The sequence below is a fragment of the Ziziphus jujuba genome, chromosome 3 (genome assembly GCF_031755915.1).
Source record: "Ziziphus jujuba cultivar Dongzao chromosome 3, ASM3175591v1".
Classification (NCBI taxonomy): domain Eukaryota; kingdom Viridiplantae; phylum Streptophyta; class Magnoliopsida; order Rosales; family Rhamnaceae; genus Ziziphus; species Ziziphus jujuba.
The window spans coordinates 32,224,793-32,245,616 of NC_083381.1; the positions used below are offsets into that span (position 1 = coordinate 32,224,793).

Consider the following 20,824-nt stretch of genomic DNA (forward strand, 5'->3'; position numbering starts at 1 on the left):
AGGTTTCAAACCCAAATTTATTTTTTAATATTTATATTTTGTTTTTTTTTTAATTATTTGGTGTGGTGGTAGTTAAGTTGGTTAAAAATAGTTTTGCTTTAAATGTCAAAATGCAATGATGGCATGTTAATCAATCAATCCAAAAAGTTCAAATGGATATTCTTGAATAGTGATTGAGAAAATGTGGATTATTGGCCAAAAAATTCTGGGTTGATTTATTTTAGAATTATTTAAATTATTGAGGGGCTGAAAGTTGATATAAATAAATAAATAATAAATAGAATTTCTTGTAGCCAAAAATAATAAACTAAAAGGATAAGGAAAAAGAAATTTAATTCACTGACATCTTTTTTTAATAACCATTTGTGCTCATGTAAAAGATCATTTTAGCTTTTTGTTTTTGATAAAAAAATAAAAACTTAAATAAATATCCTTAAGTTTTGTTAAGATTGGATGAACCTATCCCATCACCAAATATATAGATATGTACTTTCAGAAGGGAAAAAAAAAATTAAGTTTGACAAACCAGTTTGATTTCCTTCCTCTGTCTTACTTCCCACCTCATTATTTTTTCTTAAACTATACTTTAACCATAAGGATTGGAAATCCATCCATGTGAAATGTTCTGAAGTAATAAATTTGGAATTATAAAGTAATCATTTTTTAGGCATGAAAACTCAATCAACTTGAAAATCCCACCCTAAGTATTTTTGGCTTTCAGTACGACAAAACAATTAAAAAAAAAGAACATGAAGAATAATAATTAAAAAAATAAAAAAATAAGAACTTTAGCCATGAAGAATATATTGATGAAATCCAATATTAAAGATTTGTTTCTTTATAAGTAGTTTTTGAAATTTCAATATGCATATTTTGTATGAGAAATATAGATGCAATATATAGCAGAAAGAATTGCTGCATGACACAGTTTTAGAACCAAACCACACTGCAGAAGACTTTAGAGGACTTTAATTATGGAGGCAACACAACTTGTTGGCAAAGTATGAGATCTGAAATGGTCTTTCCATGGCGGTCAATTCTTCGAGAGCAGTTGACACCTCCATCAAGAATGTTTCTGACCACGATATTCAAAGATTGGATTCCTGCAACTTCGTAAATTTCAACTTTAATGTGTTCATCAACCCATTTGTCTCTCTTATAGATGGCATTAGAGTCAAGGCATGAAGAGCTATTTAGAAGAACTTTGACTACTTCCTTTACCCACTCGGGTGTTATGATCAACTTCAACTTTTCGATATCGGAAGCAAAATGCGGGATGATCGAAAAATTCAAGTCATTTGCTTTGTCTCCAGCCCTGCTATGTGCTACATCATAAAGTGGAATCTTTTTGCCAGAAGGAGCAGGAGAATTGCCTACTTCAGAATGTGAAAAATTCAAGCGATAATTCTCTTTATCAGCTTCTTTCATCGGAGGCAGTACTAATCCTTGTGAAGCACAAGTTTTTGTCAGGTCTTCAAGGCCATTTCTGTTATTTGATTTCGTGACTTCAGTGTGCTTTACTGCAACTCGCCAGAAAACATGGTCACGCTCAACCTGAATGGCCAAACAGTCAAATTCCTTTTCAAAAATTTACCACAGTGTTTCAAGTGCAATCAAAATCTGTCAACCATATCTTGAATTAGGACTGAATTTGCAAGTTGACAATATATGGGATAAAATAACTAATAAAGAATTGATGAAGAAAAAGTAAAGAGTGGACAGATTTTACTAATCTAGAAAGTAATTACAAGATTATTCTATAAAAATTTAACACAAGATATAACTGAGATAAAAAGAAAGAGTACCAATTGTTTTTCAAGAAGAATCTCTTTCTTGTGCCCAACACTGCATCAGTAAACATGAAGAATAATCGTGTTACATACATTGGAAGACTGTAAGAACACAAAGATTATGAAGGCCAGGAAGAATGGGGGGGTGGAAAAAGGAAGTTTTCTAGCAACTCCATAGCAAGTTTTCCATTTAGAAACTAATCTTGAGGCTAAACTTCCCTGACAAGGTTAAGTATCAGCATTTGGAAAGGTTAGAACTTTAGAACCAAAACTTTGCATATGATAGCTAAGTATGACAAAAACTCCTGTGATGCCCACAATAATACACAGCTCTATGCCACGAGAAATTGGCTTTATATGTCTAAAATTTTGCACTTTCAACACTCAATATTGACTTTTGTCCTTGATTATGTAACAAAAACTCAATTATTTTATTCGAAAGTACAAACAACCGCTATGCGCTAACTGAAATGCTCTTCTGAAGCTGTCACCATGAGCTGACATAGGGCTACACATAAACTTCTCAAAGAGCCCGAGCCTTAAGACTAGTTAGCTTAGGATAACATAAGGATGAGCACAGAAAGTTTTTGCTCAGTTATATTACCAAACACACATAATCTCATATTTCAAAGCTTTAGATTGACTAAATGAACTCCAAATTCTCAGCATTAAATTTTCCCATAGGAAAAAGTTAGAAATTTTGTAAAAGAAATGAATGCAAAAGCTGAAAAGAAATTCACCTGATACCACCGCCACCAGCTGGTCCATTTGTATATAAAGCTGTAAACTCGCTAGCAAATTGGACTGCATGTTCCTTCTGTTCAAATAATCCATCCATACGTAATCGAACATCATCACTAGATGTCCGAGACAAAGCATTGTCGTCAATGCTGGTTGCTTTCAGGCTGTCTAGTCCAATTATATAAGAAACTACATGACTGCTAAGGCCAGACAATACTTCTTCTATCCATGATCTGACCTAATAAAGCATGGAAACTGGAATTACTAATCTTATCGAGAGTTCCTAAATTTGAATTAAAGCAATAGTTGTCATCCCAAAAGTCAAATGAACAATATTTCACACACTTAAAAAGTGTTGGTATTATTAAAAGAAACAGTATACTTCAGTCTGAAGATTTAAGATTATATACCAGGAATTCTGCAGCCTTAGCACGTTGAACACACCCATATCCCCCATAAGATATCTCTCCCCATCCTTTCCAACCACATTCCTGAAAACTAGAAAGATAAAGCATCAGCAAAACGAGAAACCAGACAATAACAATCAGACATTGCAAATGCCTTGGACTATTTCTCTAATAAGAAATATTTAAATACAGACATGGATGTATTTTGACCAACTGAATAAAATTACTTAGAAATGGAATGAATCAATCAAGTCACAAGGAACTGCATGGAATATACGGAACTGCAAACCATAAAGATGATACTCATGTTTGATAAAATTAAATCAAACAGAAACATTAAAAGTTACCTTAGGAATTAACTTCAGGAGTTTATCAGGAACTAACTTAGGCGAAGGTCTTGCCCCAGTACAGAAAACCTTTGAACTTGATAATGGGTGGAATCTAACATTTCGAAAATCAATTATCTACATTCAAGTACCAAGATTTCAGTCACCTTATATTCCAATTTTATATTTCAATCAGAAATGCTTGAATGCTCAATATCTATCTGACCACATCAGGGGTGACATAAGCACTTGGATCCCCAACCTCATAAAGAAGTTGTTGAGCACAAGTACCGAAATTTAAAACTCCACCAGTTCCTTCTGCCTTGGCCACACACACTTCTCCATCAAAAGTAATTTCAGCATAAGGAAGTGATAAATCTAGGAGCTGAGCGAATGACATGCCTCGATGCTTATCCCCTGGAGAAAATAAAATACACAACATCACAGCTCACAAAGGAACCTCAGCACCACCTTAAGAGCCCCATGTTGGAGTTCTTACATAGTCTAAATAAAATGAATATACACCTGGATGCATGAAGTAGCCTCCTGTGAGTTGACAACCACACTCCAGAAGATGGCCAGCTAAAGACCCCTGTGCTAGTTGCTCAAAGTTATCCCAGTTCCAACCCAGTTCATAGACCTGGTGTTATACAAGGTATGATCTTTCAAAATTTTTTCCAAAGGAAAATAAATTACAACAGACTTAACATAGCAAGAGGCAGAGTTCATTTTTTTTTTTTTTATACCTTAAACAAACATATAGTATATCTACCAATGGTTAAGCTCAATATATTATTTTAACTAATTATTTTTATACAAATGAACTATAGGCTTCTCAAGATTTCGTACTTATACAAGACTAATAAATGATTAGTATTTGTTAATTTTTTCAAATTTATGAAACATACATGTAATTTCATATTAATCTATATTTCAATTCATTCTATTCTAATTGAACAACTGCAATGACAGTGCAAGGAAGACTTGTAAACTCACAACTTATAAAAATCAATTTACTCAGGTTGAAGGAGCATACAGGCAAAGAAGAGGCAAAATATGCATGTACGAAGTTAAAACAAAAGATGTGTTCACTGATGATCTAACATATTCATACCATTGGAGCTAAAAATAAAGCAGCATCTGCAATGCGCGAGGTAATTACTACACTGGGCTGATACTTCTCCAAACATTCAACAATAGGAGCTGCTCCAAGATACGTGCTAATTCCCTTCATCAATTAGATTGAAAAATGAGTCCCACTTTTTGGTGTAACAGTATACGATGAAACGAGAGTAGGAATAAGTTGCATGGGTCGAACTCCTCATTTGATGCAATAAACAGATAACTAATAAGACTAGCTTACATCCTTCACTTGATTTCAGGAGTTATGTGACAATATATACATATATAGAAACATTTCTCCTGACTTGTGTCATTAATATGTAATGGCAACAAAAAAAGGCACAGGTACATTGAAAACCCAAACTGCTGAAAATGAATAATATTTACTAATAGAAATACATTAAAAGGTACTAGTTTCTTACACCTTCCACCGCATATGATTTGTGAGAGGATCCTGAACCTATATAGACAATGAAATACTTGTTATAAGGTATAGAACTATCTGCTGATTGCAAAACTAAAAAAGATACAATTTAGTGATTATGAAATATATTTTATTTTCTGTTCTGAATTTCTAATAATGTTTGTAATTGACATAATACTTCTTACACATTATTGAGAATACCTGTACTAGAGGCAGTAACCTCATGAGCCACACCAATAGAAACATTAAGCCCCAGACTTCTTGCTATTTCAATAACCTTTTCCTGTGCACCAAGTGGATCAACTTTCAAGAAAAAAAAAAAAAAAAAAAAATCAGACAAGTGAAAAGAATCGAAATAAAACAGACAAACAGCTACAAACACGACTAGAAATTTGCAGATCAAATAGTGATTTAGTTTGTAGCTCTCACTTGCACCCATGTTGGTGATTATGCAAGTTCCTCTCTCCACAGCCAAAGGTAAAAGCAAACTCATCCAATCTGAAACTGAAAAATCAAACAAAAGTACCACTGATAACTAACAGTTAACAGAGAAGTGGACAATGCAATACAGAAGACAAAATGGAAATACAAAAGAAGTAGAAAATAATGGAGTTGAAAGACAATAAAGAGAAGATGGATTCCAGTCTCTAAATTTTTCTTCCATCTTGAAATTAGGCAAGAAGGTTATAGCACTTAGGATAGATTGGTTACATAAAGTGCCTACTGCACAGAATGATAGATGATGGCAAACCACGAAAATAAGGATGTCTAAGCACAGCAAAGAGGTTTGGTCTTCCAAATTAGTTTTACAGTGCTACAAAGGGTATACAAGGATCTTAATGTGACTTGTACAGAACAGAGGAAGCATATAAATAGGGCAGAAAATAACCATTCAAAAATGACCAACCTAAAAATTATGTTTATGAAATGCTACTTTATGGAAAAGCACATCAAATTCCATTCAAGCCAATGAAGATATTATAGAGCTACCAAAGAAGAACAATGAATTAGTCCAAACTAATTCATAAATCTCTATAGTTACAGATACATACTCCGAGAATCATAACCATCGCCACCTGACACCATAACTTGATATCGATCAGCAAGGGTGCGCTCTGCTAAGCATTCAAGTATAAGATAATTCAGTTCTTTGACTCTCTGGAGCAACTTAAGAGCTGCCAATGGCCTATCACCTCCAAATCCAGCACCACATCCAATGCAAACCTTTTCCCTTCGTTTTTGGGGATTTTCTCTCTGCAATCCAACATTAGGATTAGCATTTCACCTTGTTTCTAAATACCAGATTAAAAATAACCTAAACTGTAAGAATAAAACAAAACAAAACCAACCGACCAGCTTGATCACACAATTATTGATCTCATCTTTGTCCTGAATTTCCATTTTCACCTGTAATAGCTCTTAGAGGTGATGCAGTTTGCATATGGTGACTAAATCTGTAGGATTTATAAGCAATATTATATCTCAGCAAAAGATAATAATAATAATAATAATAAAAAATCAAAAACTATACCAAAGAATTTCCATAAAGAAAATGGAATGGCATTTTCTTCAACCAGCTCAACAAAAAAAAAAAAAAAAAAAAAGGTATTGCAATTGGGTGGTTAAACGTCTCAATGGTCTTAAAATTAATAACTTGTTATAAAAGAATCAGAATAACAAGTGAATGATCCTAAACCATGTCGATAACCCAAATCCTAATTATAACATACAAAAAACCCACAAAGAATTTCAGAAAAACGAAATGCTCATCAATCATTATATGGGTGCTTCAAACTACTCATCAATCAAATCACCACTATCCATATATGGCTACAAGAACAAAACTGATAAATGTTAGTACCATTTCATGTCAATTGCCAATATAGCTATAACAATAACAAACATATAAACCAATCTTCTCTAAACTAAACGAAAGTTTCAAAACCTTTACCACAATGCACAAATAAAAACCCACAAATTTTTTGCAGAACCCAATTATCAATTAGTACTTAATTGATAACTCTTAAGTCTAATTTATATAAAACACACGAATTTCTTTCAAATGAAAAGCCTACAACGCAACTTGGTCTTCCAGTCTTCCAGAATGAAGAACAGGGATGAGCTTTCTTGGACGTAGTAACAAAAAGAGATATTTATTAACAGGAAATTTCAGATAACTAAAAATTTAAATGGAACAATAAATTGAAATACCAAACTTTCGTTTAAGCTCAAAAGAAACAGGGAAAATGGTCTCACCTGGGAAGCTTGCGTCAGAGGGTGAATGGAACTTGGCGGTACAAACAAGTTTTCTAAACACAAAATTTTAACTATAATTATTTAATAAAAAATAGTCCATAAGCGTATTTTGAAAAGTGATAATATTTTCACTTTAAAAATAAAAATAATTAATTATAATTATTGAAATTGTCCAATAAAAATATTAAAAAGCTGATAAAGATGGGAGAAAAAGAAAGAAGAATGAGACGAACAAGATAGAAGAGAAAATGATAACGAAGAGAAAATGAGAAACAAAGGAAAGGAAGAGCTTTTTTCAAAAATTAAAATAATAAGAAAAAAAATAATAATAAAAAATAAATAAAAACAGAAAAATGTTAAAAAATCATATTCTACGTTAAACAAACGATAAAAACAGAAAAATGTTATCCTCATTTTCCTGAGTAGGTGCATCGTAGGACAGTGTTTATCCTTTTCCTAAGCTAGGATTTATTTATTTTTTAATATATATTTTCCTAAGCTAAAGATAAATCTTTGGGGTTTTTGTTGACGAAACGGTGTGGTTACCCTTAAAATTAAGCAAGTGCTACCTGTTTTGTTTTTTTTTTTTTTTTTTTTGGTCAAGGTGTTCCTATATCCATAAATTTAATTCATATTCGAAAATTAAAATATTAATAGATATTTTCTTTCGCAATAAAAACTGTTCAATTTAAACTTTAACTTTAATAAAATAACATTTTGATTTTAAAATACATTTACTATCAACTTAACCAACACTTTATTGAATAAGCAATAAGTTTTGAAACAAAGTTTAAGCCCGTAAAACTTACAATTAGTCTATTGCTTGAAAAAAATCATGTCGGCTAAAAGATTTGGGTTGAAACAATTAGGCTGAGAATAGAATTGGGGCCTCTTTTTTTTTTCTTTTTTTCTTTTTTTAACTTTTTACACTTCTTCAATTTGGTGATTCAAATTGGAATTTGGTTATTCATATACAATAAATTATATTTGATAGATTTTGTAATTTAATTCCTTAATTTTTAAAAGTATTAATTTAGATTTTGAGTTTTTAAATTTATTATAGATTAATTCAATTTCTAATTTGATCAAACAAATTGATAACAATTTTGTCCACATGGTTGATTTATTTTTCTTGACTAACACCTTAATTTCTTTTCTTAATAGACTTTGCTACAAATTCTTGGATAAAACTAATGTGCAACAAATTAAATTGAGAATTAGATTAATGTGCAACAAATTAAAAAATCAAAAACCTAAATTACTACTTTTTAAATTTGAGTATCTAAATTGCAAAATCCTATAGGTTAAAGGTACCAAAATATACCAAAATAAAATTAACCCTATTCATACATATATATATATATATATACACATATCATGAAAGAACTCATACAAATCTTCCAAGTGAACCAAAGCTATTCCAAAAAAAAAAAAAAAAAAAAAAAAAAAGTTCCAAAACTTCTATTACAAATTTATGTGAACCAAATCAAGTTTATTTATCAATTAGATGGCGACTATTCTTCACATTTACTTTTATATTTAGGATTACAATTTTCAAAAACCTTATAGAACCAAGCTGGATCGTTCATTCACAAAATCAACCATTAAAAACGTCCGTGCGCTATTTACACAATTATTCAATGTACATACCTTGAATCCATTTTTTTTGTTTTTTTTTTTTTTTTTTGTTTTGCTACCAGTTACCTTTTGTACCAATTGAGATATTAGTAATGACTCTTTGGAGTAATAATGATGGTAATAACTTATTCAATCAAAATTAATTGATTCAAAAACCAATCTTCTTATTGAGTGGCTCTTCAATTCAATCAAAAGGTTGATTTAAACATAAAATACAAATAATCAGCATTGTCTTCCTTGTGGTACATGTAACTTTTTTTTTTTTGTTGAATAAAAAGATCTAGATAAACCATGCAATTGGGATATTATAAATTGGATTTTGCATTGATCAGTTTCTTCAACAAGGAAAAAGAAAAGGAAGAGAAATTATGGATGAAACTAACACATTATTGAGAGGATTTATAGCAATTATGAAGATGATTTTATGGAGTATGCTTGTGATAGTTGTTGTGGATGCCATTGAAACTCATCCTCTATCTTCTACCTTTTCCTCACTCTCGTTTATTATCCTCCTTCCTTTTTGCCTATCCCATTGGGTTTTAGTATTCATTCTTTGTTTAAAAATCAAGCAACATTTCAGATCTTGCATGATAAAGGCCTTTGATAGATCTCAAAATACCTAAATAAGGAATAGACGGCGTCGTTGCCAAAAAAAAGAAAAAAATTCAATTCATGGTATGCTTCAATAAACTCCCAGAGAAGGTGACTAATTATGATTATAAGAGTAATAAGGTATTATATTAGTTAATTATAAAACTCATTGTTCAAGTTTACCTTAAGAGGGATATTTCTACAATTTAAACTACAAGGGGAAATTCATAACTTAACAATAAAAAATTAAAAAAAGAAAAAAAGAAAAACAACAACAACAATAACAACTTGAAGGTGAGATTTTTATAACTAATTTACATATATATATATATATATATGATTCTTTTTTCATGGAGAATATTATAAATTCTTAGGCTTAAGGTGGATGACCACCATTACTATTCTAAACTCCCAATATTCATATTTATTGTGTGAGTTATACATTATTTTATATATTTTTTGTAAATATATATATATATATATATATATATTTATATATGTGTGTGTGTGTGTATTGTAAACAAAAAAAAGGTTATGCATCTATTGTAAGCCTATATAAAGGGTCTTTGAAGTAATACATATGTTGCCTAATGTGTACATACAAATATATATATATATATATATATGTTGAGAGAGAGAGAGAGAGAAAGAGAGAGAGAGAGTCAAACTCATATCAGAACAACCTTATAGCTAATGAATTAAATCAATGATTAAGATGTAAAATTCAAGAGATTGTCAAATATATGTATAGTGATACATTAAAACATTATTTATGAAAAATGAACCCTATCGAAACTAGTAATTAAGAAATTTAATTTTAAATATTAATGTTTGATTTGATCAATTGAAAAATGAAATCCTGATATTAATTTTGATATTAAAAACCCAATTTGATGTATATATATATATATATCTTAAGGGTCATATATATTTTTATGCATATTTTTAATCAAATTTCGGATACTAAGTGACTCGTAACATATGTATCATAAACCAAATCAAAATCGAGAAAAACATAAAAAGAAAGAAAGAAGAAAAGCCATAATGCATCTTGCATCCAAACTAAATTGATGAAGTATTTGATTGCTCGATTAATTATTATTATTGTATATTTAAACATTTCTTTTTCGGTGATAAATGGAGGCTAATAAAGAATAGCAACAACAAATTGATGGAAAAACTCTCATTTTATTGAACAGAAAACAATATAAATGAGTACATGGGTAAATGGAATAGTTATTTACAGATAACTATGACTATACATGGATAGTTGGTATAGGTCTTTACAAATAAATATGACTATAATAACAGTTAAAACAGATAGATGAATAGTTATCCATTATGCCCCCTCAAGATGTGGGGTCGAGATTTGACGCCAATGTTGGTTCGTAAGTAAAGAAATTATTGTTTAGGAAGTGGTTTGGTAAGTGTATCTACAATTTGATCCTTGCTTGATACATGAGAGACACGAACTTGTCTAATAGAAACCTTGTCATGAATAAAATGATAATCAGTGGATACATACTCAATTTTTGAATGATAAACAAGCTTGACACATAAATAAGTAGCTCTAAGATTGTCTCAATAAACTACAGGAGATGAAGTGGGGGAAATGTGAAGTTTTTTTAACAAAGAAACCAACCAACTTACTTCAGATGCAGTATTAACTACTACTCAATACTTGGCTTTAGTGGAAGATTTAGAAACAGCCTGGTCAAACCATTGTCTTCCTTGTGGTACAGTTAACTTTTTTTTTTTTTCAATAAAAAGATCTAAACAAACCATGCAATTGGGGTATTATAAATTGGACTTTGCATTGATCAATTTCTTCAACAAGAAAATGAAAAGGAAGAGAAATTATGGATGAAACTAGCACATTATTGAGAGGATTTATAGCAATTATGAAGATGATTTGATGGAGTATGCTTGTAATAGTAGTTGTGGATGCGATTAAAACTTGTCCTCTATCTTCTATCTTTTTCTCACTCTATTTTCATTATCCTCCTTCCTCTTTGCCTATCCCATTGGGTTCTAGTATTCATTCTTTGTTTAAAAATCAGCCAAAACATTTTCAAATCTTGCATGATAAAGACCTTTGATAGATGTCAGAATATTGAAATAAGGATTAGATGGCGTCGTTGCAAAAAAAAAAAAAAAAAAAAAATCAACTCATTGTATGCTTCAATAAACTCCCGGAAGGTGACTAATTAAGATTATAAGGGTAATAAGATATTATATTGGTTAGTTATAAAACTTCTTGTTCAAGTTTACCTTAAGTTTTAATTTCCTTCTTTAAGGTTTCAATTGTAACAACCCTTATAATATGATTAAGACTGAAAAACTTCAAGAAATTGGACAATTTGATATTCTGGCATAAGTTAAGAGGGATATTTTTACAAGTTAAACTACACAGGGAAATTCATAACTTAATAATAATAAAAATAAAAAAACAACAATAACAACTTGAAAATGAGATTTTTATAATTAATTTACATATATAAATATATGATTCTTTTTCATGGAGAATATTACAAATTCTTAGGTTTAAGGTGGATGACCACCATTACTATTCTAACTCCCAATATTAATATTTATTATGTAATTTATACATTATTTAAATATTTTTTGTTAAAAAACAAAATATGTATTGTAAATGAAAAAGAGGTTATGCATCTCTTGTAAGCCTACATAAAAGGTCTTTGTATAATGAAGTAACACATATGTTGCCTAATGTGTATATACAAATATATATATATGCATATATATTGAGAGAGAGAGAGAGAGAGAGAGTCAATCTCATATCAGAACGACCTTATAACTAATGAATTGCATCAAGGATTAAGATGTAAAATTCAAAAAGTAGTAAAATATGTGCTTAATGATACATTAAAACATTATTTATGAAAAATGAACCCTATCGAAATTAGTGATTAACAAATTTAATTTTAAATATTAATGTTTAATGTGATTAGTTGAAAAATGAAATCTTGATATTAATTTTGATATCAAAAACCTAATTTGATATGTATATATATATATATATATTAAGGATCATATATATTTTTATGTATATTTTTAATCAAATTTCGGATACTAAGTGACTCGTAACATATGTATTATAAACCAAATCAAAATTGAGAAAAAAGTAAAAAGAAAGAAAGAAAGAAGAAAAACCATAATGCATCTTGCATCCAAACTAAATTGATAAAGTTATTTAATTGCTTGATTAATTATTATTATTGTATATTTAAATATTTCATTTTCAGTGATAAATGGAGGCTAATAAAGAATAGCAACAGCGAATTGATGGAAAAACTCTTATTTTATTGAACAGAAAACAAATATAAATAACTACATGAGTAGGCAATATAGTTCTTTACAGATAACTATGACTATACATGGTTAGTTGGTATAGGTTTTTACAAATAATTATGACTATATTACTAGTTACAAAAAATAGATGAATAGTTATCTATTATGTCCCCTCAAGATGTGGGGTCGAGATTTGATGCCAATCTTCGATCGTAGGTAAAAAAATTGTTATTTGGTTAGTGGTTTGTTAAGTGTATCTGCAATTTGATCCTTACTTAATACATGAAAGACATAAACTTGTCCAATAGAAACCATGTCATGAACAAAATGATAATCAGTGGATATATGCTTGATTTTTGAATGATAAACAGGCTTGACACATAAATAAGTAGCTCCAAGATTGTCACAATAAACTACACGAGATGAAGTGGGGGAAATGTGAAGTTTTTTCAACAAGGAAACCAACCAGTTCACTTCAGACACAGTATTAGTTACTGCTCGATACTCAGCTTTAGTGGAAGATCTAGAAATAGATTTTTGTTTCTTAGAAGACCAAGATATGAGGTTGGCACCAAGAAATACAATATAGGATGTTATGGATGTGTGATCATCACGATTGCATGTCTGGTTAGCATAAGAGAATGCGTGCAAAGAGAGAAAAGTGTGCTTGTGAAGATAAAGACCATAAAGCTAGTACCTTTAAGATATTGAAGCACTTATTTTACAACTGCCCAGTAAAGTTCTAAAGACCATTGCATATATTGAGAGAGCTTATTGACTACATATGCAATGTTAGGTCGAGTAAAAGTCAAATATTGCAAACTGTTGATCACCTTTTAATACCATGTAGCATCAACCAAGTTGGAACCATCATTCGATATCAATGATGTGGATGACCCCATTGGAGTGCTAACTTCATCGGCACCAAGCATTGTGGTTTTTTTTAAAATATCCATAATATACTTAAACTGAGATAAATAAAGATGTATCATGCTCGAGGAGCTTGTTTTAGATCATAAAGAGCTTTCTTTATACAATATACATGTGAAGGTTTTTCTAGATCAATGAAGCATTGTGGTTGCTGCATATATACTTTTTATTGGATAGAACCATCCAAAAATGTATTGTTAACATCCAATTGTTTGATTGGCCAATTAGATTTGAGAGAAATGCTAAGAACAAGTCTAATGGAGGCAGGTTTAATCATTGGGCTAAATGTTTCATTGCAATCCAAGCCTGGTCATTGATTAAAGCCTTTCGCAACAAGTATTGCTTTGTAGCAATTGATAAAACCATCAAAGTTCCTTTTGATTCTAAAAATCCATTTACAACCAATAAGATTTTGACTTGAGATGGAGGGAACAAGATCCCATGTATCATTCTTAAAAAGAGCATTAAACTTGAATGACATAGCTTCTTGCCATTGAGGAGATTGGAGAGCCTAATTCACAGTCCTTCGTTCCGGATCAATTGAAATGGAAGCTTTGGAGACAAAGAAAAAATCATGAAAAAAAATTTTTGGTTTAAAGATAAGATTCATAGACAATGTTCTCATGTTATGTTTACAAACTTGAAGTGCAACAGCTTCAGAAAGAGAAGAAGAGGATTGTAAGGATTTACCTTATAGATCAAGTTTTGGCTGTGAAAGGCCACATTGTGTGGAGCTTGGAGCAACTTCAGATTGAGGACTTGGAATAGGGGTTGAATGAGGTTGACATGGAGTATTTTGAGATAAACTTGTAGATGGACCCATATTGAAGATAGTATGAAAGTGGCATGAGTTATTTTGTGGATCTGGGAAGGGAATGAGTTGATAAGGTGGGTCAAAAAGAGCAGGTGATGATAGAGTTTCATTTGGGTCAAACAAATTAAAATTGGGAGAGGAAAGGCATCTTCTAGAAAGATAACATGTCTAGACAAAAATATTTTATTGGAGGATGGATCAAAGCATCTATATCCACTATGATTTTTAAATAGCCTAGAAAGATACATGATTTAGAGTAGGACTCTAGTTTATGATGAGTATATAATTTGAGCCAAGAAAAGTAAAGACGACTAAATTTTTTTAATTTTTGAAATAATTTTTCAAAAGGAGAAATATTATTTAGTGTTGAAGTGGGCATCCTATTTATTAAATACATGCCTGTTTCAAAAGCATAAGTCCAAAACTAGAAAGGTAAATTTGCTTGAGATAAAATATGAGACCAGTTTCTCTAATATGGTAGCGTCTTCGTTCAGCATACCCATTTTGTTCTACGGTATGTCATGTGGTTAAAAAGTGAGTTATATTATGCTTGTGAAAGAAAGGTTTTAATTCAATAAATTCACCACCATTATCAGAGAAAAAAGAAATAATTTGTTTTTGAAAAAAAAATTTCTACAACTAGTTTATAATTAATAAAAACATATTCAACTTCAGATTTAAACTTAATTGGAAAGAGCTAAATATATTTAGTATAGTGATTCACAAACAACACATAATAATAGAAATCATCAATGGACAAAATTTTGGTTGGTCCCCAAACATTTGAATGTATCAATTATAAAAGTTGACTACTTGACGGAGAAAAATTTCCAAATAATTGTTTGTGCATTTTATTACAATGATAAGACACACAACTAAAAGGTTTTTTAGAGGACATAGATAGAGGCAGAGATTATACAATTTGATGTAGGATCCTATTGGATGGGTATCCAAGATGTTGATGTCAGTCTTGAAAAGAGGCTGTAGATGCTGAAAAAGCCTAGACTTTATTAGAGGAAATAAATGACGTTGAGGTTGACCACTCATAAAATCTATTATTATGCCGATGTTGAGGTTGGCCACTCATAAAATCCATTATTATGCCAACCTTTTAGGAGAATTAATCTAGTCCGTAAATCCTTAACAAGAAAATAATTAAGAAAGAATTCAACACTAACATGATTAGTTTTATAGAATTTGGATACAGAAAGAAGATTTTTGGTCATTGATGGAAGACAAAAAACATTATTTAAATGAAAAGAGTTAGAAGCAATAGATAGAATAGTAGATCCAATATTTGTGATTGGAAGAGATTTACCATTCCCAATAACAATTACAACAGTTCCTTCATAGTCAGAATGTAGGGAGAGATTTTGAAGGTTGTTGACAATGTGATGAGAGGCATGGGAGTCCATTAACCATGTTGAACCCATGGAAGCAATAGGGTGAAGGCCAAGAAGTCCTTGCTGTGTAGAATTGGAATAAAAAACTTGTGGAGAGTAAGAGCCACATGCAGAATTGGACTACCTTGAAGAGTTAGACCACTGTTGTTTAAACAAAGAACAGTACTTAGCAAAGTGTCCAATTTGATCACAAAACTGACACTTGCATTCATAAGAATTAGAACGCTAATTGGAAGATCGAGAAATTAGATGCATAGTCACAAAGGAAGAATTGTATGATCTAGTAGGCCACTAGCAGTTATAGGTGTAATTTCCTAAGAAGCTTCAAATCGCCTCAAGTAGGATTAATGCTCAACAAGTTTTTCATGAAGATCTTCAAAAGAAATTGATGTGTCCCTTGAACAAAAAGTAGCAAAATTATCCTTTAACTCTGGAGACAGACCATTGACAACATTCAATGTAAGATCATCCTCTTCAATTGGTTTATTTAGGAGAGCAAGTTCATCTATTGCAACCTTGATATCCAAAACATAGTCGGAGACAAATCAAGATCCTTGAGGTTTTATAAGTCTTTCACGTAGGCGCATGATATGTGGACGTGAAGGTTTGGCAAATGTGCGAGCTAGTTTCATCCAAACATCATAAGATGTCTTAGCAGAGGCCACTAGACGAGAGAGATCACGATGAATCATAGCAAGGAGAGCATTCAGGATAAATTCATCTTAACAAACCTAAAAAAGATAAGCAGGATTAGTCTGTATAGTGGTAGATGAAGAGGTTCCAGTGGATACATTAATTGTGGCAAAAAGACAAGAAATACTACCATCAACGTATCCATAGATATCATAGGTAATAAAAAGAGCATCCCAATGCCATGGGAAATATATGGTTGAAGTGAGACAGAGAGGAGCTTGAGTAGCGACATTGAGAACCACTCATGTTTGATTATTAAGAGTTGGTGGATCAAAGGAGACAGTGATAGCAGGAGAAGACTGAGACGTAGATTTAGAAGACATGAAGGATCGAGATTAGAAGAAAGAAAAAATAAATAAATAAATAAATTGATTAGAGTGTTTACTAAGAATAGTAACAAGTGAATTGATGGATAAACTCTCATTTTATTGAACAAAAAACAAATATAAATAAATACATGGGTAGGTGGTATAGTTCTTTACAGATAAATATGACCATACATGAGTAATTGATATAGATCTTTACAAATAACTATAATTATAATAATAGTTACAACAGATAGATGAATAGTTATCCATTAGCTAAGGCACAAATAAAGAGGGGAAAAAAAAACTTACAGGGGAACAAACTCCTATACAAAGGAGCTTTCTCAAAAAAAATAAAATAAAAAAACAAAAAATCCTATTCTAATAAGGTTTAAGAAGTATGCTACCTTGTTGCATTAGATCAGTGGCACATGTATTCTGTTATGTATATTATATATTATGTATATTGTGAGGAGTAATATTTATAATCTTCAGATTTGTATGATATGTGTGATCTATATATATATATATATATATAATATATAACTTGAAATATAAAGTGCAAACGTAACTACAATAAGAAATGATCTTCTAAGAGATACCTTCTAGCTAATTTTGGAAGGCAAATTGATTTGGAGATTAAAAATGAGATTCACATACTTGTATGGTAAATTAATGGATTACCTTAAAAGGCTTCACTTTTCATATTAAGGTTTTAATTTTAAAAATTAAAAAAACAAATAATGGATTAGTGTGTAAAACCAGATAGACTCATGAAGACAAATAAAAATAAAATTACTGGATGATTTGGACATCTACATCATCATGTCTCCCAGCATAAGGTAAGAGATATCTCCCAGAAATTATTTCTCAACCGTGATTGCATTTATCATTGTCTCCCTACTAGCTTTTAGTAATATAGTCTGTTTGAAATTGCTTTTAAATCCAATATTTTTTAGATTATGAGAGAATTTTTCATTAAATGTAGTGTTTAGTAAACCTATGGATTTTAAATTCTTTAATAATCCACCCCCTTTAAAAGCTAGCATATGAGAAGTAGTCAATGGTAACTTCTCAAATTTTCCTTCGAGTATAATCGAGACTTTGAAACTAAAATTACTATTATATCTTTCAACTAATAATAAAATTTCTTTTTACCCATTTATATATAGTAATAATATATATATATATATATATATTTATATATAAAAGAGAATAAGCATTCGTGTCCATTATGATCCTTATATATAATTAAACCAGTTTAGTATGGTTTTTATCAAACTCTCAAATTCTAATTTATAGCTTTTAACAATTTTGAAATAATAATTTATCAAACACTAATCAAATTTTTAAAAAAACTGAATATTGTTTCAGCAAAACTTTTACTTGAGGCTAAACCCTTAGCCTAATTTTTATGAAATTCTTTATTATTTAGTTACTTTATATTCTTGTTTATGTAAATTTTTAATTAGTTGATAGGCAGACAAAAATTAACTATTGAACAACATCATTACTATTGACAAAAGGATCAGCCGATCAATGCTTGCATGAGAAAACAATATAAGATATTTATTATACAGGCAGGTTTTCTCACCACCACGAACCACCATGTAATCTAGCTGAAATCAAGAGTGAACCTGCAAATCAAATTAAAGAATGTGAAGATCTGTGCTCAAGTCAAACATTATACTTTTAATGCCAAAATGATACTGAGTTTTCGTTCTTTCTTTCTTTCATTTTTTCCTTTTTCTTTTTTCTTTTTTTTTTTTTTCTGAGTACCTTGAGAGTGAAGATAGTGAGGTACTTATAGACCCCATTTAGCATGATATTTCGTTATTCCTCAAGAAAACTAGCTTCCAACCCTAATAGACTTCAAGATTTCCTAATATACTTCATTAAAAATGACATCATACACTCGTTCCTTGAAACGTAATATGGAATTCGCCAAAGCACTAATGTTGATGCGTTAGATGGGAATATGAGCTCAAATAGTCTAAGAGGAGTTAGACTCAACTCTTTGATCGGGATACGTATTTTGCTAACCCTCGTGATTGTTGGAGCCCTAGGCATTCCTTAAAAAGGTTAAGCTGAAACATAATATAGGAAGACATGGGCAATGAACCATTTGGGCTTAGAAGATCACGTTCTCTCTCAAGTGGGCTCAAAATGGTCGAGGTAAAGTTGGAATTGACTCGGACTTAGCTCCTTTAAAACCCATTGCGCTTCCTTGCTGATCAATGTCACCTCCTTTTAAACACCTACCTCAACCTCATAAGCTCTGAACTCATGATATGGATGACAAAAAAAAAAAAAAAAAAAAAAGTAAAGTGGGACTTGTCATTGAAATATGCATACTAGCCGTCAATGAAGGGTCTACACTGTTCTCTCTCATTTTTTCCCAATTGAAAAGGTGTCAATAAAAGAGGGGGATATTATTCAAACGACTAAAATATGGAGTTTGAACGATGATAAGTGATAAATTGAAGAATGACACGTATGAAAATCATTTAATCCAGTGTCAATGTACCGTAAGTGTATATCCAAGTGAAAAATGAATATTAGTGAAAATCAAAACTTGAATTTATTATTGTGTGAAACAATGTATGCCTAACCACCTAATAAATAAGAAAGGTTTCTAAGTTATTTATCATTCTTGATTTGGGATTTTTTTATATATTTTAGCACAGATTGAGATTAACTTGCTTACAACTCGGTGTTTTGAATGATAAAATTAAATTGTTAACACGCAAAGATGGACTTAACAAATTGAATTTTTCTTTTTTAAAATTAAATTAAAATATTTATATATATGATAAAAAAAAACCTTAATTATTTTAAATATTATAACTTATGAGATCTGCATGATAAAAAACTAACCACATCATATACGGGAAAATAAACAAGGTTTTAAAAAAAAAAAAAAACATTCTAAAGAAAATAAGGATGACACTATAAACAACAATTTGATAAGGTATCATTTGGAACATGGCTAGTTTTTAGTTTTTATGTTTTTTAATTTTTTCTACATAATTGTTATGTCATATATTAGCTAATCGTAGTTAGAATTTGTTAAACCTTATAAATAACTAAAATTTTAAAGGAAAAAAAAGCATTGAAATTGTGTTTATGTTTTTTTTTTTTCTTTTTTTTATTTTCTTTTTAACTTTATAGCTAACTTAGGACCTGTTTGGAAATGCATTTGGAGCTTTAATGAGTGTTTCCAAGAAAAAAAAACAAAAACAAAAACAAAAACAAAAAACAAAAAAAAACACCTATAATCATGTTTGACAAAAAAAAATAAAAAAGTGTTCTCTTTTTTTTTTTTTATAAAAAAAATACTAATTAAAGGTACTTTTAGAAGTCTCAAAATTATGCTTCTTCAAATAGGTACTTTAGAATTTTTAAAAATAAACATTAGATGCAGCAATTAAAATATAAAAATATCAAAAATAAATTTAAAAGTGATTTTTAATATATATAAGTCAAATATTTTATCCATTATTTTATGAAATACTTATTAACAAAAACGTTTCAAAAAATAAATATTTATAAAAAAGCACTTTCAAACATACTCTTGGATATCTAACAAACACAAATTAACTACTAATAACTAATAACTAATAATTGATATAAACAAATTACACATATTAGATAAAAAATAAAAATAAAAATCAACTATATTACCGACAACACCTAATTTGTCCTTTAGAATAGCTAAAAGATAAAATGGCTCTGGATCACATTGTCTTCGATTCCCTACTGAATTCCATTCCATATCCCAGTTCTAGAAGTTTGCTTCTAACAAACACAAATTAACTACTAATAACTAATAATCGATATAAACAAATTACACATATTAGATAAAATAAAAATAAAAAACCAACTATATTACCGACAGCACCTAATTTGTCCTTTGGAATAGTTAAAAGATAAAATGGCTCTGGATCACATTGTCTTCGATTCCCTACCGAATTCCATTCCATATCCCAGTTCTAAAAGTTTGCTTACCATTAATTAAATAAATTGATTTAACAAAAAATAATTAAATAAACTGATGGGATGTGGTATATAC

At 30.1% G+C, this 20,824-nt stretch overlaps 1 protein-coding gene across 4 annotated transcripts; it reads right to left on the bottom strand.

Annotated features, from left to right (window-relative positions):
• Nucleotides 1-777: 777 nt before the first annotated feature.
• On the bottom strand, nt 778-7,306 carry LOC107423558 (uncharacterized). 4 transcript variants are annotated; one of them, XM_025075944.3, is made up of 14 exons: nt 7,067-7,306; nt 6,164-6,264; nt 5,863-6,064; nt 5,240-5,314; nt 5,012-5,113; nt 4,809-4,846; nt 4,379-4,492; nt 3,790-3,904; nt 3,527-3,681; nt 3,286-3,402; nt 2,942-3,022; nt 2,531-2,769; nt 1,806-1,845; nt 778-1,554 (listed from the first exon to the last, which is right to left on the bottom strand). In XM_025075944.3, exons 2-14 carry the CDS (start codon nt 6,209-6,211, stop codon nt 973-975), a joined length of 1,908 nt encoding a protein of 635 aa, XP_024931712.3. In that variant the 5' UTR covers nt 6,212-6,264; nt 7,067-7,306; the 3' UTR covers nt 778-972. The 4 variants fall into 4 exon arrangements, with proteins under 4 accessions (XP_024931712.3, XP_015888618.3, XP_015888619.3 ...); XM_016033132.4 differs by having other exon boundaries at nt 3,491-3,681; nt 7,067-7,305; XM_016033133.4 differs by lacking the exon at nt 7,067-7,306 and adding an exon at nt 6,894-6,951 and having other exon boundaries at nt 3,491-3,681.
• Between the last annotated feature and the right edge of the window lie 13,518 nt (nt 7,307-20,824).